This window comes from Gambusia affinis, linkage group LG05, assembly GCF_019740435.1.
Source record: "Gambusia affinis linkage group LG05, SWU_Gaff_1.0, whole genome shotgun sequence".
In the NCBI taxonomy this organism is placed as follows: Eukaryota; Metazoa; Chordata; class Actinopteri; order Cyprinodontiformes; family Poeciliidae; genus Gambusia; species Gambusia affinis.
Window position 1 is genome coordinate 29,118,699 of NC_057872.1, and position 24,226 is coordinate 29,142,924.

The following is a 24,226-nucleotide window of genomic DNA, read 5'->3' on the forward strand; positions in this document are numbered from 1 at the left end:
CATCTAATGTAACAGCCTTCAAAATATTTATTATCATTCTTAATAGATCTTCTCAAATTATACAATAGAATTTCCTAAAAACTTTAGAAAATTGATGAAGGATGCTGCTGCTGCACTAAAATTTGACATCTTTTACTCAGGTCTCAGCATCATGTAACATGACTTATATCAACGTTAGACAATATGTAAATATGATTAATGGGATAATTAAAGAGAAAAAAAGCCAATTATAAACACTTCACCTTGTTTATCTGTAGATCATTTGTGGAAGGTGCCCCAGCGTGCAGTCAATGTAAAATCATTTCACTTTGGTAAAGGGCATGCTTAATCTATTTCAGCACAAAGAATTGATGCGTCAAGAAACTGGATTGCTCAATTGAAAAAGAAAACATGACCTCCAAGCAACTCCAAATAATTCTGTCATTTCCTGGAGTTAACATGCCTTCCCTGAGTGAGAAATGCTGTCAACAACTTTAAACACCAAAACCCTCTCAGCCCTCTCCTTCCAAGCGACAGTGACTCCTGTGTCTTTGTTATCGACTTAGTAATTTGGAGAAACATATGCTGTAAGAAAGCACAAAGATTCTTGGTTAAAAGGTCAGTTCATTGTGGAATAATAAATTAGCGCTTCTAACATGACCTATACGCCATATTTGCTTCGATTATTTTCCCCAACATGTTATTTGCATCTCTTCATATTCTGAAATAGGTTTTCCTCTTTCGTTTGACTCTTAAAAAAACCATTTAGGTTCAAGGTGTGTTTGAGTTTCCAGGTGAGAAGTTTGAGTTTCCAGGTGAGAAGTCATGTCCTGACATGTTGGTGCAGCGTGGCTCAGCCCTGCAGCAGGCCAGGGCAGCGGAGCGTATGGAATCAGTGTTAATGAGGAATCATCTCATTAGACATCACTGCAGTGTGCTGAAGCTAAACTGATCAGTGTCTGCCATCTTCTCCCACACAGATTAATGCCTGTGGAAAAATGGCTAGAGATCGCTGGCAGCTGGTGCGGCTGGTGCTGGGACTGAGGCAGCAGCTGGAACGCACTTCATCGTTTCAGCTTCACTGATAAAGGTTAGTTACTTCAAAATGCTGAAGCAAGGTAAGTAAGGTCAAACAAAAGATTGCCCTCTTATTTTCACCTATAATTACATCTCTCATGCAGATGAGTATTGTGTTTTGCTTGTTGAGGGGTGTATCAGAACACAAAAATAAATAAATATTTCGGTCCTAAAGTCCTGGTTTGACATGTACTTCAGTTTTATATGATGGGTTGGATGGAGATGCAATATGCAAGTGACTATATAATCTATGAACTTCCAGTTAACTTCCAGAAACAAAAGAAAAGCACCGAACTAAAAGCAGAAATGCTTAAGTATTTTTGTAGTTTCTGTTTTACATATTGTTGTGTTTCATAACCCAGAAAGAATTTCTTTATGTCTGTATGATGTAGCAACATTTTTGCAATGGTGGGCACACTTCCACTAATCCGCTAATGCGCTAATAGTGGAACTAATTTTTAGCTTAGCGCTTCAACTAAACTTTTTTGCTAACTTTCAAAATATGTAGCACTTCTAATTTCCCCTACATCAATTTTTATAGATAAATTGTAAAGCACTAATTTACTTGGCTGTTTTATAAACTTTCATTTGAATGAAGTTTAACATCTGTACTGAGGTTTTGGTAATCAACTGTATTTTAGAATAAAGTTTACACAGCAGATCTGCAACAAGACAATATGGAAGATATAAAATACTTCAGCATTTGTACTTTTGATTAATTTTTTTTTTCATTTTACATTTTAATCATAAAACCTGGAAGTAGAGTGGGGATTATCTTTGATAATTTTGTTTTTTAGTCACTGTACAATCTAATTCTTACTTTCTGTTTTTTTATCATTTTACTGTGTTGGTGAAAACCTGCATGCTTTTGCTTGCCTGTCACTTTGACGCTGGCCCACCTGAGTTTTCCCACTGAGGGGCAGTAAAGTTTTTTCAGCAGTCAGCTTCTTAAAAAAAAATATACTGGAAAGCAACACTGGGCTACAAAAATGAAAATTTATAAGGTTAAGCTATAGCTAAAAGTGTATTCTCTGTTCCATGAGAATACACAAACAGGATGGAGAAGAAAGCAAGAGGAGGAAGTCAACTGATGAGGAGACTATTATACCCCGAGTGGGAGATGACAACAGCTTATTGATATGGAGATTTAACACACAGCACCTTCCACCACTGCAGCATGTTTCTCCCTCTGCCTCGTTAACAATGTGATTAACAGACCTTATTAAGGCTGCTAAATTTAAAACAACAGTTTCTCCTTGGTGCAATTACCCACCGCACAGGAGATGAAGGAGGAAGGAGGAGGAGGACATATTTCAGTCCTTTGAGTGATTTGTGTAAGTTGTCAGATCTGGGATATTATACATTTTAATTAGCTAAATTGATTTCCTGCACAAGGGATATTGCTACCTTAACCTGAGTACAGGTTTTGTGGTTGCTTGTTAGATTCTCTTTTAAATGGAAGATAGTAGCTGCTTTTCCATTTATCATTTAATTGCACAAATTGGAATAATGAAAATAAATCTGCTTAATGGAAACCGATTTTGAAAAAACAAACAAACAAGAATTTTGATAGAAATCACTTCTAGGATGAAGTGATTATTAGTGCATTTCACAAAACTGCAAACAGTTTTTTCACATCAACAAGTCATGTGATCAATAACTGGATGCGTCTTCTGTTGGAAAAGACGAAGAAGTCAAGAGGAAGTGGTTGGAAGATCATAGGGAGCCTGCTTTTTAATGACTTATCACATGAACAAACTTGTTCAAGTGTGATTTTAATATTGTTTATTACTTAATATGCATACAGCAACTGCAAAATTGTGTTTTTTCGGCATATTTGTAATGGAAACACAGCTAGTTGATCAATGTTGCTTATTAGTTCTATACATTTATCTTCTTTTGATGCTTCTTTTGCTTTCTTTTTTATTTTACATTGAAGATTTTGAAGGTTGGAGGACATAAACCAATGTTTCTTCTCTAAGTTGAGAAATCTTAAAAATGAGGTTTTAATTGTAATAAGTGGTGAAATTTAACAACTGTTCAAACAGAAACAATCATTAATATTCTCACAACGTCTCCAGGTTACCTGGTTTTCATGAATACAACAATTTTGTTAAAGCAGTTTGAGACTAACCCTAACATAAAAATTCCTCATAACTAATACAAAAGAACTGTGAAACCCTCAATAAAAGCTGGACATTTGGTAATTTAATAGTTTAGAGAATACAGGTGTTTGTGACACAATGCCAAGTTGAAAAGATATCAGCAGTGACCATAGAGAAGCAATCAAAACTATTTAAATTTCATCATTGTAAAACACAAAAAAACATTTAAGAAGGAAACAAAAGTTCCAGTTGATGTCCCAGTAAATTCACCTAAAGATTAATTATAAAATGCTCAGAAAATGTGCAAAGAAATCCCCAGATCTCCCTTACATTCCCATCATTCGTAAAGCCATATAAACACATTCACTCCTCAGAAAGAACACAATAAAAACCTGTGGCTGCTATGTTCATCCAAGAGAAAGAAAAAACTCATATTCTTTTATATTTTTCATGCTGTCAACAAACCCTATAAAAAGACTGAAATCAACAATGTGTTAGTCCGTTTCCTTCGACTCCCTCTCCTCTCTCCCTCCTTCCCTCCAGCCTCCCTCGCACCGTCTCTGTCAGGTTAAACACAATAATTAAACGTCTGTTTTCGAAGGTGATGGGAGTCCATTGTGATGCTCAGACAGCAGGTGTAATTTTCTCCTTCCCCTCAATCATCTCTGACAGATGGAGTGTGTGGGTGGAACAACCTCCAATCACCAGCAGCACTTTTCAGGACTTTCAGTGAAAAATGTTCTAAAAGGAGCAGAGAAACACACACCGATACACGCCCAAAAACACTGTTTGAAAACTGACTACCCTCCATGAAATCGAGCAGCTGGAGGGTGAAAACTCCTCCACCTCCAAAACTAGAGGCTTAGGAAGAGAGAACAAATTAGGATGGGGGGATCAAAAGAGGGAAAAAAAGGAGAAACCCTTGAGGTCTACAAGCAGCACGCGTGTGTGTTGGTTGCTGTGAGTCAGGTGAGACAGACTCGGGGCGGGTTTGTTGTTTACTCGGCAGAAAAGTGCTTGGTGGAGCTCGGCTAAACGTGCTGACACAGAGACGGAGAGAAGAAGGAAGGGACGGATGAGAGAGCAGGATGAAGAGGAAGAAAGAGTGTTTCCAGCCTCCTCAGGGCGCTCTGCAAAGGCATGACAAGGGATGGAAATGAAAGAGAGCTGTGTCGCTGCTGCAGGAGAACAACTGGGCTTAAATATTCCTGTTTTTTTACGTTTCCCCGCAAAACGTGTCGCTTTACAACTCGGATCAGCACAAGAGGTAATTTCCTAATCAGCAACAATTGGGGACAACCGGGATAGTTGGGATCTTTTTGAAGAAGTTGTAAAAGATATTCCCAAAAGAGCCAAAAAGTCTTGGATGAAAAGCAAAAACTTTCAATTTCCATTATTTTCTTTTTCAACCCATCTCAAAGAGCAAATAAATAACTGTTAGTCCTGCCCAAGTCACTCAAGCAAAAACAGAAAACAGGACTAGAGACAGGTGGTTGCAAACTGCTTTTACTAGAAAACAGCAGTTTGGAAAGACTCTAAGGCTACATTCACACAGCAAATCAAAACTAATATGCAAACTCTGCATCGCTTATGAAAGTAATAATGCATGCTGCCATTTATAGATTGATCTTAAAGTTTATTCAGCAACAGGAGCTGACAGTATTACCACAACATGATAGCAAGACAAAGAAAGCTAATAAAAAAAGAGAGCACAACAAGTAGCAACAGTGTTTTGAGGAACTTTGTAATGTCTGTAGAGAAGTCAGTTTGGATGTTTGGAGTGGTGTGCTTTGACTGTGATCTGCTTTATTGGAATAGACTTACATAATTTCATATTTTCCATCCACTGTTTGTGTCTTGGTTTACAGTGTGTGGTTTCTTCTGGTGCAGAATTATGATGCATGTGTCATGCTAATAAAGTAAAAGTTGGATTAAATAGCTGCGGATGCTTTGAAATCAATCAGATATGTAACATATTAAGTACCACAAGGAGATGGCACAAATCAGACATTTTTCCTTTTTTGGGGGTGAAAAGATCAGAACTGGGCCATTCAGACAGTCGTGAAAAAATTGGATATGGGTGAAATATGGGCAATTTTTTTTATTTGAGTTGCATTCGTGTGAAGTGTGAAACTAGTCTAAATGTGAATCTGAATTTTTATTTGGTTATCACAATGCTCACAAAGAAACCTTGACTATATTGCCAAAAATATTGGGTCACAGCTCTAAATAACTGAGTAGAGTTGACCCAATCAGTTTCACGGCTCCAGGGGTACAAAATCAAGAACAATTTACCGCCTCTACTAACAGTTCAGTAAATTCCTGCATTGTACCATGACAAGATGTTCAGTTGAGAAATTTCTTCCCTTCTAGGAAATCCACAGTCAACTGTTAGAGATGATATAACAAAGTGGACGTGATCAGAAATGACAGCATTGTGGTCATGAAGTGGTGGGTCAAATAAAATCACAAAGTGGGGTCAGCAGATGGTGAGTAGTGCACAGAGTTCATGACCTTTCTGCAGTCAACAGTTACAGACCTCTAGAAATGATTCTGCCTTCATATTAGCTCAATAGCATTTAATAGAGAGTTTAATGGAATTGGTTTCAATTGCTAAGCAGCTGCAACAAAACCTTTCATCACCAAGAACAATGCAAACTGTTGGGTTGTCACATGTATTATAAAGTCAACCTTTGCCTAGTTGTGGTTTAGTTTTCACAAATTTGGTGAAAAAACATTCGGGTTACGTTCCACAAACTAATATTTCTCTATTTCAAAAGCTAAAAGGCTTGTTGCATGATAACTGTTTCAGGGATTCCTGCAGAAACAAAGACATTGAGAATAACTTTGAATGAAAAGCTTCATTCAACTGATGAGACAAAAGTGTGTTCAAAAAGAAAACAAATGGAGTAAATGTTCAAATTTAGTAAAAATGTTTTGCATTAAAATTGTGAAAAATACACAAAGTAAATGTCTAAATAAATCTTGACAACTGCAGAAAAATAATCATGCAGCCATTTTTCTGTGCAGGTTGGAAAAAAATCGTCCCTAAGTCTTGCCCAGTGATTATGAAAAGTCATTTATTCAGTTTAAGTCTGTATAATCTGAAAGTGTGTTGGTCTCTGACTCACCACTATCTTAGCATCTCGGACAGTGTTTTCCGGCACGGTGACCCAGTATTCGGGCTGATCCCAGTGGGGCGGCTGGTTGTGGACGTTGGTGATGATGACGGTCAGCTCCACAGAGCTGCTGCGGTTTCCTCCGTCTGAGGCCAAAATCTGCTGGTTGATCCGGGACGTCTTTAAGGAGACAAACAAAAAGGTAGAGAGATTAAAAAAAAGTAAATTTACTATTTATTTGGTCTGTGGAGAACCAAACGTGTGCTTAAATACGGAGATCATTGTTAAAATATTGACAAGTCAGTAATATTGTCTTTCATATTGACGTGTAAGATTTAGATTTTAAGATGTTGATGTGCAAAATCACTATCAATATATTTTGTCATCAAGTACAAAGGCAAAATGTAAGTTTCACTAAACATTAGGTGGAAAACATAATTTAAGGAAAGAATGAATTTATTTCCAGAAGAAGTCATACGCCTGGATATTATTCATTATCATTATAAATACCACTTACTGTAAAAATGTTATTGATTTGTTTGTCACTCTGAAAAATGTGACACGAAGTCGTATTTAGCCCATCTGCGTTATATTTTTGCACATGAGCACTAAAATTTCTGCCCATCCCACAAAAAAGCTGAAACTCAAGTCAGGTTGGATTTTGGAAGCATTTTACCCGCTATCTACGATTATAGTATTTCGGATTGGACTTTGACTGGACCATTCTAACACACAAATAAGCTGCAACATAAACCATTCAGTTACAGCTGAATGGTTTGCAACTCAAAAACAGAAGTCTTTGCAGTTAATAATTTGGAACTTTTGGAAAATCTCTAGGTTGGAGTGGAGTGAAGGTTAGCATGAAGTTAGACTAAGTTTGAACCTGCGGACTCCTGCTGTGTTTCTGACCTGTGAGATTGGGTGGTTGACATAAATCCAGCCTGTGTTGGGGTTAATGTGCAGGTAAGATGGCTTCTGGTTGGACAGTGAGTAGGTGATGGCCGCGTTGCTCCCCTGATCGTCGTCGTGTGCCGCCGCCCGTAAAAAACTAGTTCCAACTGGAGTGTCCTCTCTTAGGAAGTCTGAAAATAGAAAAAGATTTGGTTTAATATCCAGAAAGATGCTAGATGTAGTCCATCATGCTCCACCCAGAATCCCATTCTCACTCAACCATGACGAATATATTTTATCAAATTTGACGGAACAAAGTTTACCACCACATTGTGTGGCTGTAAGCAGACATTATAATAATAGGAACGCAGCATTGTGATGTGTCAGCAGAGTGTCACCTCATTTTGTCATTTCTAGGTCTCATTCCACAAAGTCAACATGCATTTTTATATTTATGAATATAACCTCAAATCCTGCTGACTGCGGCGCATGTCAGCGCTGATCAGACAACCAAAACAACGAGAGGAAAGGAGGTCGACTGCTGAATTTTCTCCCTGAAATGCTGCATTTTCAACCATTTTGTTGATAATATTTTCCTTTGCATATTTGGGAGTCTCTGTGAATACATTACAACCGAAAAATCCTCTCATATTCTGTTACATATAAAGAGAAATCCACTAAAAAAACAGAGTCTTTCACCCTTCACTGTGGCAAACAGCATGGACTGTGAGGCTCTACTGTAATTTAGTTGTTTTTAGGAAATGTTATTAAACATAGTAGTTTTCTAAGCAGGTGCTCTAACCAAGCAATCGCTAGATCCCCATAACACCAAAAATGTCACCAAGAAGGTGAATACTACAGAAAGTATTCACCTTCTTGGATGTTTTACCCTTTTGACTGCTTTCACAAATCAATTGTGATCAACAAAATGTAGCTTTTTTGACAAAATAATTCCCTTGATGTCCAAGTGAAAAGAGATTGTTGACATTTGTAAGAGAGCTACTGCTTTGGAGAACATTTATTTTTCAGCAAGATAACAACTTGAAGCATCCAGCTGAAACTACACAAAAATGATCCAAAGACAGGAAGGTGCATGTTCTGGACAGCCTAGTCAAATCCACTCTGAGTCACAGTTGCTACAAACACTGAATATAAGTTTGGCAGAGGCTGCTTTTGGTACTCCTATTTGTTAATATTTGCTGCAAAATCCAAAACTTTAACGTAAGTGCTGGATTTATATACTTCTATCCTAAGTTTAGAATTACTTTCATGTTCACAGATCACTGAAAGTTGTTTCTGCAGCCGGAGGACACTTCCCAGTAAACAGACTTCTCTGCAGGAAAAGGGAAGCGCCGAATATGTTAGAGCTATTAGAAAGTAAGGAGAAAATACACACCAGCTGCTTATTGCCGCCCCGAAAGCCCGGAACCTTTGCACGGTGTTGCATGTGTATTAAGACCACAATATGAATAATAAGCCAACTAAATAAAAGTGTTTTCTGGCAGGAGAGCATGCAAACACTCACTAACCAGCGGTAAATAAATTCATGTCCCAGAAACATTTAAATCTGCCTCTTAAATAGTTAATGAGCCACTCTGCGCGTCTCTGTAATCGGACGCGGAGAACTTCTGACGAGACGCTTATCAAAACACATATTTGCACAGACAGTAAACAAACACTGATCCACGGAGGCTCGCTGCGAATATTTCATCAGTATGAAGAGCTTTCCAGGATTACAAAGATGCAGATTAGCAGACGTCAGTGACAACAAACATGAGGCTTTCACTTCCCCTTTTTCCTATAAACATATTCTGGACCAGGTGATGCTTCGTGTTGAGCTGGAAATGGACAAATAGTCCACACGTGTCCTCCAGTTCATCTGCTGGGAATGAGAATGTCTTCCAGCAGTACTTACACTGGTAGCGGCTGTTTTCAAACTTGGGGTCGTTGTCGTTCTGATCTAGGATCAGCACCGTGATCTGACAGATGCCAATCAGTGGCTCCTCAGCCTGATCAGTGGCCGTCACAGAAAGAGTGAATTCCCTCTGACGCTCCCTGTCAAAACTCACTGCTGTGGTGATCACACCTAATAAGACACAATTTACACAAGACATTCTGTTAGGGCTGAAACAATTAATCGGATTAAGATGTCAACTAATGTAGTGACTGATTAAATATTGACTGGATTATACAGACCTAATAGAAAGGAAATTTGCTAAAAACATAGTTAGAGTAGTATTTAAACCAAAACTGTACAAAATATATACATGTTGCATTTAAAATTTAAATATGTTCAACCTAGAATCCTTCAGATGGTAGTTTTAGTTTCATCCGGTTCAAATTCAGTACAAAAAAACTATTTAGTACCTTGTGCTGACCACCAATACAGCTAGTGTATTGATGTCAATACACTAGAAGGGCTGAGTTTTTCATATGTTGAAAGCATTTTTTAGCAGCAGATGCATCCTTTGCTACAAATGATTAAGCATTCACTAAAAGAATGATGATATAGCATTTTAGTTGAGAAAAGTTTATTTTGTTATTTGAAAATTAGTTTAATTATTTCTAATATTTTACAAAATAAGTTTGTGGTTATATGGAAAATCAGCAGAATGTATAATTTGTTACCTGATTAATTATCAAAATTATTGATAGAATAATCATTTACTAAAATAAATGGCAGTTTATATCATTGTGTATATTTCAATTTTATGTAACTGGTTGCTTCTTGGTTTATTTTGGAACATTAGGTCCCTCTTTAGAGCTTACCAGTGTGAGGATCAATATCAAACCCGGACGACACTCCGTCTCTGTGCATGATGCCGTAGTTGACCTCTCCGTTGACCCCCATGTCTGCGTCATGAGCCTCCACGCGAAGCACGAACGTCCCTGGCGGCTGGTTCTCCAGAACCGCTGCATTGTAGTTCTGACACTGACAGAGACAAACGTAGCAGTCAGGAAGATGAAAAAGCTGTTGATGCGTTTATATCCATAATATGGGATAAAATGTGGAACCTCATCAAACACAGGCTTGTTGTTGTTGATGTCATTGATCCCAACGATGACCTGTGCGGCGCTGCTGAGTGGATAGGGGCCACCGGAAGCATTGTCATCTGTGGCGGTGATGTTGAGGACGTACTGCGGGCCCCTGAGCCGGGGGGGTGGGCTCCGTCGCAGCTTGATGATGCCTAGACACAAAAATAAAAAAATACTAACTGAATCTTTATTTTTTTTAAAAGAGCCAAATATTTTAATACTAATAAGGTTTCTTATATAGGGAACATTGAATGCTTTAACATAAAAAAAAAACAACTTCTACATTTTTTACTTTAGAAATCCTGTTCAGCAGCATCACAGGATTGTTTTTCCTTTTGTGCCAGAAGGCAATACATAAACTTCTCTGTAGAAAAAAGAAAATTAAAAATGTTTCTGCAAACAAAAGTATAACAAAGCACCCAGGAGCTACTGCTCAACTTACTGCGGTTGTTTCTGAGCCACAGCATCCACAATGAAAATCCTGCTGGTGAGTATAAATAACAGCGGACGTGTTGAGTTTAAAAAACACTGGAGATGAAAAGCGGCGCTGTGATGTTTCCTGCTCTGTGGGTCAACAACAGCAGCGACTGTCAACTGAAGCAACAGCCTGCGAAAAACCCTCACATTATTCCAACTCAGGTGTAAAACAAACGGCATTTTTCTGCGCTAACAATCGCTGCGGCATTAGCATAACAGAGGCATCGCAAACAAACAAACAAGCAGCTTTGGTAGCAGCATGAATATAGACACGGAGGCAGAGAGGGCGCGATCACATCTACATGAAAATACTTCACAACGCTTTGAAGTGACAAAGCAGAACATCCGAGCAAGCCAAAGGCCATCTGCTGCATGAGTGCAGATGAGTGTGTGCCAGCGTGTGTGTGTGTGTGTGTGTGTGGGGGGGGGTGTGTGCCGGCGTGTGTGAAAAAGAGCGTTAATACAACATTTATGTGCAAATGTTCACATTTATTTCTTTTTGTGCATGGATGCATGAGAATAGTGAAGCAGTGCATGTGGCTACATCAAAGAACTGACCCCCAAAACTTTGACCCTCCTTAAAAAAAGTTATGTTCAAATAGAGCCTCAGGGGAAATAAAGTTTAAAGTGGCAGAAAAGAATGGACAACAGAACCAAGGGCTTCAGATTTAACTGGCATTTAATTTACTCTGACCAACAAAAAGTAGGTTAGCAATAGGGTTAGGGTTAGCTTTGTGTTTGTGTGCAAACTTTCTTCAAGACCGAGCGACGAAGAAGAGTCAGAAAAAAGCTAAACAGGGACAAATGTTTTTGATTTAAAATCTTCTCCCAAGAGATATTAAAATAATGTAACGTGATTATCAATTCAAAAGACATTTGCTTAGAAAAAGGGCAAAAGTTATTTGTACCTTTTTCAACAACCATTGAAAATTTATTTTTTAGTTTGACAGTAATCAGCTTTTTTTTGTTTAACTGATATTTTGACAATTTATTTTTGGTTAAAAAAAATTGCCTCACTGTCTTCACCTTAAAGTTTAGGTCCCTGCACAGATTTTCTGTCGAGTTTAAGAAGAGAATAAAAAAAGACATTTAAACAGAACCTGTCTGATAACACAAAGTGGGCTAAAATACCTCAAAAACCAACATATCGTGTCCAAATCTATAGATATTCAAGAATCTGATGAGAAACGAAGTCATTGAAAGCCATACAAGACCATTTCTAAAGATTTGACACCAAAGTAAACGACATGAGCTATTATCTACAAATGAAGAAAACAAGACGGCATCTTAAGAACTGCAGACTTCACTTACCTAAAGTCTGTTCTCATGATTCCACAATAAGAAAGAGATCCTGGGCAAAAATATCATCCATGGGAGAATTTCAAGGCCAAAACCACACAAGGGACTGTCTCACCTTTGCCAAAAAAAGACACCTTAATGATTGCTGATTTGCTGCTCTTGCTGACATGACATGGACATCTGGGAGACAGTCTTAGTATATCATTTACGGGGAAAGATTATGTTCAAGATTTTTCTTGAAAACCCACTTTGTGTGTGTCTGTTCCGTCTGTTTTATTTCTGCCACCTTGAAGAAAAAGAGACCATGTTTTTCCCATTCCGATATAGAGGAAAATTCACCAAAACATCCTCCTGTGTTGCTCATCAGGCCAAGCAGAGCCCACAGCTCGAACACCTGCACTGTAAAAAGAGATGACGCTGTGGCTGGCTCTCTTTGCAACGGCCCCTGGGACGTAATGAAAGAACGTCATGCCAACATTTTTCAGGCTTGAAAGAGAGAAACAGTAGGAGGAACAAACTGAGGTAATTTTCAAGGAAAACACATTTTGTCAAACAAAACAAGTGGCAGGAAATCCAGAATGCAAAAATAAAAAGTGTGGAGGATCCCAGCCATCATATCGGCACTGCTAGAGCAACAAGAGGTGGACTCCCACATACAGCCTTTCTGCAGCTATGCTATATGAACAACAAAGAGTCTGGTGTGTCAATGTCAATGAATTGTCTTGGACGTCAAATTCAGATCAGGGAGTGATCAATTTCTAGTTGAATGTCACAAAACAGAAGGGATTTACTCACATTTGTGGTGCTAACTGTTCTTAGCAGTCCTTTGCAAACATCTTATTTCTCTGCTTTACATGTATTAAAACCAGAACTGTCTCCTCTCTGTTGTTTGCAATGGAGTACAAGTGTGTACCAGTGTGTGCACAACACGGGTTTAATGTCTCATTATTATTCAATGTTTTAACAAGCTGAAAATCACACTACAATTGAAGTCAGCTTCAGGGGTCGCTTTATTTTTTTTTTTATTTATCTTACTTTATTTTATTTCTGATTTATCAAAGAGACGTTTTAGGACTTCCAAATACAAGTCAAGTGCACCATCGATTCACACTGGGAACCAGTCTATTGAGATCAGGTTACTCTGTGGGAATCAGGGCAAACCTCTTTCCTCCAATCAACAGGGAAGAAGGAAATTGATCCCAAATTCCAGATGTTCTTTCTCAATGCCCTAAAGAATAAGAACTGCTTCAGAGAGAGAATCCTAACATCACTCTAATTGTCTTAATTTAACCTTTCAAATAATTGTGTATAGATATTTTTGTCCATTTTTTGACTATTTGTTGAGTTGCACTCCACCAGGTGTAGTGAACCATCATCACCAGTTTTTCTAGGTATATTAAGCATATTGTCTAGTGTTCATTGTAGAGCATGAAACATTGCACACTTCTTCTTTACACTTTGTTGAGAGCCACTGAAAAACAATATGAACAACTCGTAATTCAAAAATGGTTGAAAGATACAGATGTTGCAGGAAAGAATACACTGACAATATTTAAAATGTCACCATGAAGACACTGAATGATGCTGCAGAGATGCCAAAACATGGATTCTTCTGCCTGCCACTGGAGTCCAACAGAACATTTGATAAGTTTGTATTTTTCTTAAAGCATCCCTTAAAGCATTGCTGAGATGAACAGCAAAGATTCCCATCCCAAAAAACAAAATGCCTTCAGCAACCGTTGTCACTGTCACTCTTGAAACACTGGAGAAAACAAAATGGAAAAGCAACGTGTGCATTCCACATACTTTGTGTCTAGTTTGGCACATACATTTTTATTTTTCAGTCACAAAAGGATGAAACGGTCCTCACAAAGATAGGTGCACAAATATTCAAATGAGTGAAGTACATCAGGGACAGCTGTGTTTGCGTGTGTGTGTGTGTGTGGGAGCTGCAGAGATTATTTATGTGTGTTTGTTTTCTTATTTATGCGTTTGTGGTGAGTGTGTCTTCCAGGGGGTACACTGGCCTCGTTAATACTATCACGCCTTATCCCCAAATACTTGTTACTATGGAAACAACCACTTTGCTGTGTGCATGGGTGTGTGTGTGTGTGTGTGTGTGTGTGTGTGTGTGTAATTGTAAGTGATCTGAACACTGCTGTTGTGCGTGTACATGTGTAAAAGTGATTGTTCCCTTTGTTTGTGTGTGTCAGAGCGCTCTGCTTGCTAAAAAAAACAACATGTTGACATTCATTACTGTCCCATTAGAGGCAGAGCTGGAAAAGGAGGAATGTTTTCAGAACAAAAACATCTTCTGCCTAGAGAAACTCTTAATCTACTGCTCACATTCATTTTAAATTTGAGTTTACCAAATGTAAGCTTTTTTTAATCAACTTGAATATTATTTCAACGCTTTGCTTGCTGTCTGTTACCAGAGGGAACATGTCCAGCAGCAGAAAGGAGTGATAGTTTGGTGTGATGCACTCTGGGAGTTTTATAATCTGTCTATTTTGTTGTCCTTCAAATGCTGCCCGAGTTTTTTGTGAGAATGTTAATTTTTTTAAATGTTTGGTTCAAATAGCCTTAAAATAAAAATGGAATGAAAGACATAGTTGAATCACGACGGTCATATCAAAACAAAGGATAAAAACTAAAGTGTTAATCTGTAGGACAACAGCTTAAAATGTAAGAGAGTCCATAGAGGTGGAGCAAAATTTAAATTATTTGACTAAAATGTTGTTGCTTGTTTGCTGTTTCGAATATAATTGGTTATTGTGTGACATTGTTTAGCATTTAAAATCCAACCACCTCGCTGCTGAAATGTGCTATGCAGTTCCACACACTACTGCTAATGGAGCATAGAAACAAAAGAAAACAAAATAAAACACAGACAGCAAAGCACAATACACTGTGCTTTAGTTATAATATCACAATTAAATTGGTTCTGAAGGGCTGGATCCTTTCTGGAGCAGTTTTTACTAATTGGGTCGTTCTTCATTGGCAATCCAAATTTAATTGACATAGAACAATATCAGACAAAAATCTTGATCTGGATCTTCTGTTTCAACAGAAGTTCAACTTGATAAAAGTTGCTTGTATCTCACCTTTTTGGTTGTCTAACTGGAAGTTGCTGTCCTCGTTGCCACCTGTGATGGCGTAAGAGACGCCGTCCCCATCAGGGTCATTGGCGTGAACAATGGCGACCAGCGTGTCGGGACCAGCGTCCTCACTGAGGAAGGTCTTATAGCTGCAAAAAAGGGGGAAACAAGCTTTAACTGTATTGGAGGACGTTGGAAAAGTTAAGATGACATGTTACACAAAGTAACAAAGTAAGAAGTGCAAGGAAAAATGCACAAACACATGGTACTGAGAAGAAAAGAGCCTGGATTGACTGTAGAAGTGAAGATAGAGTGACAACAGATGGAGGAAACAAAAATAAAAATAAACTCTGACTTTAAAAAAAGCTCAATTAGCAGATTGACTCTGTAGGTGACAGAAGGAGTGAAAACAAGACAGATGCTGACATTTGACTTCTTTACTATCAAGTAAAGTAACATCCACTCCAAGCTGATCAGATACTAACAGACGGAGGTTCTTACATGCTTTGGGAGAAGACTGGCACCTCATCGTTGGTGTTAGCCACACGGACGCGAACAGAGGCTGTCCCAGTTCGAGGAGGCGTCCCTGCGTCCACTGCGACAACTACAAACTCGTAGATGTGATTGGGCCGCTCATAGTCCAGGCGACGGGCGGGGCTGACCACACCCCCGGATGTGATGTCAAAATCGCCACTCGGGATGAAGTAGGAGATCTCGGAGTTCACCCCGGAATCACAGTCGCGAGCCAGAACTGATGGGAATAAAAAGAGGAAATGTGGTGAAAAACGTCTAAAAGAAATGGTTGAGGAGAGGAGAAGGAAAAAGCTGAAAGAAGTAAAAGGAGGAAGACAAATGAGGTGGAAAAAAGAAAGATGAGGGAATTAAAAAGGAATGAATGTGCATATAGATTAGCAAAAGGAGAGGAAAAAGAAAAGATGGTGGATTAAGGAGATAGAGGGAAAGAAGTAGAAAGCCACTCAAAAGAGAAGCAGAACCTGTAAACAAGAGATTTGGATGTGTGAGGGGATGAAAAGGAAAAAAAAAACTAAAGTTCAGGTTATAACCAGAAGGAAATGTTAAGAAAGAAAACAAGATCCCAAGAAAAAAAGGAAAAAATATGGAACAAGGAGAACACAGCAAAAGGAAAACAATAAAGGACCGAGAATAACAAGATGTAAGGAATCAGGAGGAAAAAACTATAAATGTGGATACACAAAAGAAAAAAAAACAACAGGATTAAGGGAAATAACTAGTCTCATTGTGATGCATGATGTTAAAACTTCAGCAGACTCATCAGTTTGTGTTACCTTGCAGTAGTGAGGCTCCAGGTGCGACGCTCTCAGGTATGTTATCTCTGGTGTAGATGGAGTGAAGAAACTCTGGTGTGCAATCATTCTCATCCGTTATGTGGACAACAACCTGGAGGAAACAGCTCATTTAGTTTTGGTGTTTCTTATGCAAATAGATGCTCATCTCTGTATGGATCTACAGATCAATCAGAAAAATCCAGCTAATGTCTGCACCGGGGTGAAAACTTGAGCCGATATTGATATTAATCTCACTGCCTTGGCCAATAACCAATATTACATTTATTTCACTACCCTTTTGACACCAGTGTGTTAAAAAAATGGTTAACATCAGCCGTTTCTGGTCATAATCCAGATATATTATTATTTCTGTCTATGAAGTATTTTTCTATAAATGTATGGAACTTCATAGTAACACCGTGGACCAGAGGATCAGTCAGAAGTAAAGCTAGAACCATTCATCGTGGGTTCCCATCATCCATATGGAGAAAGGTTTGTGTGCGTTGTGATCAGGCCATGAAATAAAATTGTTTTAAATCAAACAGAACCACAAAAACATCCCAAATTCAAAGTTCTGCTTTAGGTGTCTGTTAATCCATCTGGGATGTGTAACTGAATGGTAAATATGATTTTCTCACTACCTTCTATAGTCATATCAGTGTTTGTTTGATGTTCTAGTGTGAAAGACTGCAGATACAGATGCCACTGTAAAGCTATATATGTGATGCATAAAGAGAAACTAATTTATGACCATTAGTCTCTCTGTCCTTCCTTTAAACCCTTGAGTCTCAATCCTCTCTGTGTCTTTATCTCACATTTGTTCCCGTTTCCCCATCCAACATGCCGGAACTGAAACATAATAGTTTTTTATCGTCATAAAAAATGAATTATCTGGTGACGCCGCTGATATGACCACCTGAGCACAGATTTCCTCTGCAGTCCTGAACCTCAAACACCCCACCTGTTTAGTCTGGAGAGCAGGGCAGCAATGGTGAGGCTGAGAGGATTTAGATGTGTAGCTGCCTCTGCAAATATGCACAGAGCATATAGAAGACATACGTCTAAACAAGGAAAAAATTTGCTATTTTCATTTTAAAGCCATTTAATTTGAGACTTTTCCAGAAAAGAAAATTTTTGCTTTAAAAGACTAAATTGAAGGAGACAAGAAAACAAACGGCTTTATTCTGTTTACTTCATAGTTAAAATGTGAAGCTCAAATCACTCTGAGTGATGTGGTGCAGTCAGTAATCACCTGTCAATAGTAATTACCTGAAGCATAATTAAGCCCTTGTGTTATCTGCAGGAGATGTTTTTTGATTTCTTTCTAAAGAGAAGGAAAATGGAATATTTTTCCATCAGGAACAAAATATTTGTTTTCCGTAGGAACTTGAATGAAGGATATTAGATCTCACCCTTATTCCTGTAACTGTAAGAACTGGATTTTGAAAAGCTCTTAAATGGAAAATGTACTCTACACATTGTTAAAGAAGTACCATCATCATAAAACACGAGAGCAGCTGACAGACTTTACCATACAATTATAAGATTATGCAGTGCAAATCATAAAGAGCAACTTTATTGATGCTTGGTGTGAACAAAAGTCCAATGAGTGATAAGTGGAAAGTCCTTGCTGCTATTTTCAAATATGAAACTTAAAACTTCAATCAGCCTGCAATATTGAACAAAAACTCCAAATTGAACAAACGTCCTTGCACTAATTTCAGTATGAGTTTATGGAACAAAATGCCATGCGTCCACCGCATGTTAATATGCATTAGTGGGAAGGTGTAGCTCTTTGCTTCATATAATTTGCATAGCTTACCAGAAGATTAAAAAGTAAATTTTTGTAGTTGTTTAGTTTTTTGCATACAGCGTTGAAATAGAGTTTTCATGAAAAAAAGCTTAATTTGCTGTTTCTAATTCAAGTATGTGTATCGTATGTACAATAAGATGTAAATTTTAATGGTTGCATCATAGCTTCTGATTCAGAAATGAACATGTTTTCATCAGAGAGCAGCTTGTTTCACAGTTGGGCGTCAGCACATTCAGATGCTTTTTTAAATTAAGCGTTGATAAGTTGTGATGGTGGTGAATTTTTATTCATAGAGGAATATGCATATCAGCTCACAGACAGTCAAATGTAAACAGTTCTGTCAAACCTTAACCAGTTGGCTATTGTTATGTGTTATCTCTGTTTATTGGCTTGGTATTCACTGTTTACAATATAGATTAGAAAGTAGAAAAAGCAAGACAATATTCTTCAATCCTAACTTAAAATATTGGTTGGTAACTTATTGACTCAATAGCTTTTTTGTGTCTAATTAATTGCAATACTGTTTAGTTGTCAAACATTGCTTTCTGAAATGAATGCGCTTTGGCAAAGTGTGCCGGGACACTGTGTTCACAGAATAACACTTCACAGTGACTGTTATCACAGGCCAGTAAACTGTGACCTTGTTCGCGCCTGACTTTGTCGAGCCTCTGGGGTGATTTGATCACAAGCTCAGCCTCAGCTTCAGGTGTGAACGCATACGCGACACACAGAGGTCATGGCGAGATCTGAGTCCCTGGATAACATTCATATTTTGTCCTGAGCTTCAAAATGACCAGATCGCTTAACAAGGTGAACACCATTGGTCTTTAGGTCACAGTGAGGAATCACTGGAAGGACAAATCTGTTGAAGAAAAGTGACTCACCATGGTGCAGTGACGTGCGGTCAGGGGAGGCAGGTGAGGCAGTGCCTCACCTGCCATCATGGAAAGAAAGAAAATATATAATCATAAAGTAATTTAAATTGTTATATTCATCCGGTGGTTTGTACTAAAAAATATTTATTTTTCATGTAGCTTCACCAATTTCGATTTTTATTTGTTCAAAATCGCTGAATTTTCTTATTTTCCCATTCAAATGCTTGGAAGCGATGCCGGTGAGGCAGCAGCGAGCTCTGCCTCACCTTGGATTGCGCAACCCCTGGCTCTGCGCTGGCTGCTAAGGAGAGCATGTTGCTGTACCGTCAATAAAATGGTTTAAACAAATTTAATATGTGAACTTATTTCCAATAATTTAGCTTATGTATATAATGTACAGTGCTTTTTGTCACCAACTGTGTTTGTGTAGCGTGTTTAGTGTAATGGCGATTATAAGCGGCAGAGAACAGGTTCGAGGTGAGGCAGGCAGTTCTCTTGCCTCATGGCAGGGCGATCAAGATCCCAGACTCCTCAACTGCCGAGTAAGTGACAGCGAGCTAGGCTAAACGATTCGGGAAGCAAGTCAAGTGCAGCGATAGATTATAATAGAGATAGTGATTTTTTAGGTAAGGTAAGACAGTAATAACATTTATTTTGTTTTTTAAGGAAATGTGTGTTTTGTGAGCTACAGTTTGTATGTGTAAGGATGCAGAAGTGAAACATAACCTGTAAACTGCTGTCAATCTATGCATCTATTTGCAAATCTGATTCTGATGACGTCAGTGCCTCACCAGCTATGAACCTCACCGCACGTCACTGCCATGTTGGATAGTGAATGTAAGTAGTTTCTATCTGGAATGTGATGGATGTTTTACAAAAATGCGTCGGACATTTGAATGTGTTTGCTTTTGAAAAAGCATCCAAAAGCTTTTGCAGAAAAATGCAAAGGTGGTGCATATTTTGGTCTCAAAACAAAGATATTATTGTTTATTGGAATAACTTCTGGGACAATTTACTTTCCAGTAAGATTTGATTTTTATAGTCACGAACCATTACATGTGTTGTGTTATATATATTGACAGGCTCATCATGAGAAAGACAAAAAAGCAGCTCCAGAGTCAAATGTTTTGTTAATTGTTTTCCCTGGATTAAAGTACAGATCAGTGCGTTTCCACCTGACAGAAATAGAAAACGTGATTCCCTGAAAGTCATTACAGGAACCACTCATTGCCACATTTGATACAGATTTTCACAATTATGACAAAGTGTTGAATACATTATTTCTATCAACAATTTGAGGGGTGTAATTCAAAAAACACAAGGAAAATTACAATCGTATAATTAGGTTTTGGGAGAGGTGACAATGAAAATCGTTTTCCTTCAGATTTAAAAAAATTCTGATCCAAAGTCCTCTTGAGCTCAGATATTTATTAGACAAAAAAGCTTGTCTACAATATAAAAGTTTAGATAAAAATGCCCTTTTTCTCATGAGCAGATGGAAATATTTTCATCACAGGTCCCTGGCTTCTCAAAGTATTCATGGCATAATTAATGCATGAGCTCTGTTGAAGTTGTTGGGATGGTTCTTACTAAACCTCAGTAAATCTGATGGCGCTGTTGCTTACCTCTGCAACGCCGCTGAGGCCGGTGTCGCTTTCGGAGGCTCGGACCTGCAGGGTGTGCAGGTTGTGACCGCTCTCGTAGTCAACCGTTCTGGTGAGGCTCAGAGCGCCGCTTTCCTGGTTGATGCTGAACAGGTTTCCGGGGTTAATCAGTAACATGTAGGACAGACTCTTCTTCTGGAAGGAGACGGCCTGGACCACAGCAACACTGACCACAAACACACACAGAAAGTTTAGAGATGAACCAGAAAAAAATTTGTTTATTCCTGTGAACCATATGTAGGCTGATTCTGCTGGAGGTTCCTGGGATTACACCAAGATGAGTCTCAGTCTTTTCCCTCTTTATGAAAACATATGTTCCCTGTCTAATTTATAGTTAAATGTATAATGTTGAATTTGATAAACAAAATAAAATAAGATCTTCTAATTCCAGTCTACTCTACAACCCCAGAACCAGAACCAAACGCAGAGAAGCAGCATCAAGTTTATATGTTTTTTGTATGTTTTGTGCTTAATGTTTTCTTTATGCAGCACTTTGAATTGTCGTCTTCCACATTGCTGAAATGTGCAAAACAAATAAACTTGCATTGCCGTACTCTCACTGCAAAGCCCAAGAAAATGTAGAGAATTAAATATTGTTTTGAGTTTCTTTAGAAATGTTGTTGAGAACCTAATTTAGCAAACTTTGACTCAGGTCATTTTAATGACAATGTGATCATCCAACATTAAAACATGTTACTTCTGTAAGAATATGATTTACCTCATATGTGAGCTCGTAAATGATAATGTTGCTGTGTTTGTTAATATTTTTTTGTCTTGTATACAGTGGAAACATGAGCACAGGTAAGAGGAAAGCTGCTCTTCATGTACGTCTCCAAACAGACTTGGTGACACGCTGGTGCTGCTCTTAAACTCTGCAGTCTTCATGGATTATTCTGAGCTCTAAGGTGCCATGCTCAGACCTGGTTAATCAATTTGATTAAAAGAGAAACACGTACACACAGACACACGCAAGGGCATGCAATAGATAGATAATGGAAGGCTGAGACACAAAAAAACCCATACTGAGCTACACCCACACAGCGCTCAGAGGGTGGCATGGATACTTGGATATTAATACAATGTGCTTTGCGCCAGCAGCCCTGGGGGATTCAACACACTCACACACTCCCCTTCATGTTTATCCAGACCTCACTTTTAATAAATATTTGAATTTGCCACACTTTCAAATTCTCAGCCTCAGGCCACACTCATACATCTGGGCCCTCTTCATCCATTCCTCCCCCTTCCTTCTCCTCCTCATCATCCCTCTATCTCCCATCCTGTTCTTCTCTTCTATTTTCTCTCTTCTGTCTTTCTACCTCTTCCTTCCTCTTCCTCTTTTCTTTTGTCTCGCTCTTCGGGGCTCATCTTTTCATGCATCACATGACATGCAAAGCACAACAACGAGCACAGAAAAAAAACTCACTCAGGCAGACTCACAAAATCCATTCATTTTTTATGGCATTGGAATGTAAATGATGGGATTGCAGATGTGGAAGGTAAAACATAAATTTGGGTTAATAACCTTTTCATGGCTCTATAATTTAGCATTTATTGATATCATGCCAGTATAGCGCTGTGCACAGTGGCTTGCATGCAGGATATACCCACTGAAGTAGTGAATACAGTAAAAACTTTGAACAATAATTCTCCATAACATAGCAGACACTTTCGCTTATTTATATTATTTATTCTTTGCCACATATAAAATGTGCAACAAGCCCCTAGAATTTTTGTAATTTCTTGACATATTACCTCAAAATCAGTGAGAAGCCCCTGTGAATATCTTTGAATTTACACATGGACTTTGACTAGACCACAGATGAATATAGTAGCTCTGACTGAATGTTCTTCTTTCCATTCTTTCATAATTCTCAAATTTGTGGAGCATGTGATTATTAAGTGTCCAGTCAACAGCCACAGCTCAGATTCTCCCATCTGAGCTGTGGATCTCTGCAGCTCCTCCAGAGTTCCCATGGACATGTTGACATGTTAATGATCTTGCCTGTCTTGTGGACGGCCGTGTCTCAGGTGACTTCCAAAGCCAGTTGGTTGAACCGGATTTCATTTAGGGGTGTTGAAGTAAAGGGGTGTGAAAATATATGAACCCCAAACTTACTTGTCTCATTTTTCTTCCCTTTAGCAAGTTAAGTTATTAGGATATCACCTTTTAGCAACAATGCAGTTCAGAGTGCCTTACATCAAACATCATAATACAAACAAGCAATAAATATTACATTTTGTCAAATGCCATCATCAAAATCATCAAGCAGGCACATTTCAAATATTTTTGACCAATGTTCCATTTATTATGAATCCAAGGCAACTTTAAGTAATTGGGTTTTCAGATGTGATTTAAAGGAACTCAGTGTTTCAGCTGTTTTGCAGTTTTTTTGGAAGGTTGTTCCAGATTTGTGGCGCATAGAAGCTGAATGCTGCTTCTCCATGTTTGGTTCTGGTTCGGGTCGGTATTGTACTTTGGCGCTAAGTCATTCAGTGATTTATAAACTAACAAAAGTATATAACATGCAACTTTATGCTGATCTATTACAACAAATCCCGTCAAATCAAAGGCATTTGACGGGATGTGGGTGTCGCGTAAGAATATGCTGAAAATGTAAATAGTTTGAATACTTATGCAAGATCTTGTGTTTTCAGGCTTGTTTGACCATCTGCTGTATATCAGAGGTACTGATAATATTTGTGTTGATGGGACTCACGGTTGGCCAACAGGAGTGTTTTCCAGCACGTTCAGGCTGTAGGTGGAGTTGGTGAATTGTGGCGGTCGGTATCCAGCAAGGATGGAAACAGTGGCGGGGGGGCCTTTATGGCCTCGTCCGTCCACCGCCTGGACCCGCAGATGGTACTCCCTGCTTGGGGTCAGAGGTCGTCCAGTGGTCCTAACCAGCCCAGAGCGACGGTCCACTTCAAAGCACTCCTCACCACCTAAAAAAAATAAAGTAAAAAAATATATATATTTTTTTTCATATAAATATTATATGCTGAAAAATATAGTAAATTTTCCGTTTTGCTTGAATTGTCATTGTGTATCTGCACAGGACTGGTGTTTGCTATTATTACAAAATTTCATATTTACTTCAGTACTTTGAACTATGAGTCATTCTTTTTTGATCATGCTTTCAGTTTAAAGCATTTTAATGAATAAATTGCCTTTATAGTTCTCTAACTATGTAATAAATGTTGCCATTATTCAAACAATACATTCATTTGTGGATTTTCTTTTTCACGTAAACAACCATCTTTCAACTTGTCCACTTGTGTATAAATAAAGAGACGGAGTCCCAGCTGTCCAATTATGAAAAGCCAATTGAGGCAAATTGATGCTGGAGGCAGGCTGGCTGTGTGTTTATTTATGTGTGTTCTATGAGCTAGTTAACGCTCTCTGAAGACGCAGAAAAAAAAAAAGAAAGAGTGGGCTCATTTTCACTGACGTCCCTCTGGGGTTATGAGACAGAGAGCGGGAAG

The 24,226-nt window shown here is 38.4% G+C and overlaps 1 protein-coding gene across 1 annotated transcript in view; it reads right to left on the reverse strand.

Annotated features, from left to right (window-relative positions):
• Positions 1-24,226, reverse strand: part of si:dkey-22o22.2 (neural-cadherin) — a 126,857-nt gene that overhangs the window by 44,107 nt on the left and 58,524 nt on the right. Inside the window, exons 3-12 of the mRNA XM_044115781.1 lie at positions 23,461-23,686; positions 20,702-20,906; positions 16,389-16,500; positions 15,583-15,832; positions 15,088-15,230; positions 10,187-10,359; positions 9,941-10,103; positions 9,087-9,257; positions 7,190-7,362; positions 6,293-6,460 (exon numbers count right to left, since the gene is read on the reverse strand). Coding sequence (XP_043971716.1) covers positions 6,293-6,460; positions 7,190-7,362; positions 9,087-9,257; positions 9,941-10,103; positions 10,187-10,359; positions 15,088-15,230; positions 15,583-15,832; positions 16,389-16,500; positions 20,702-20,906; positions 23,461-23,686 — 1,784 coding nt within the window. The remainder of the gene's footprint in view (positions 1-6,292; positions 6,461-7,189; positions 7,363-9,086; positions 9,258-9,940; positions 10,104-10,186; positions 10,360-15,087; positions 15,231-15,582; positions 15,833-16,388; positions 16,501-20,701; positions 20,907-23,460; positions 23,687-24,226) is intronic.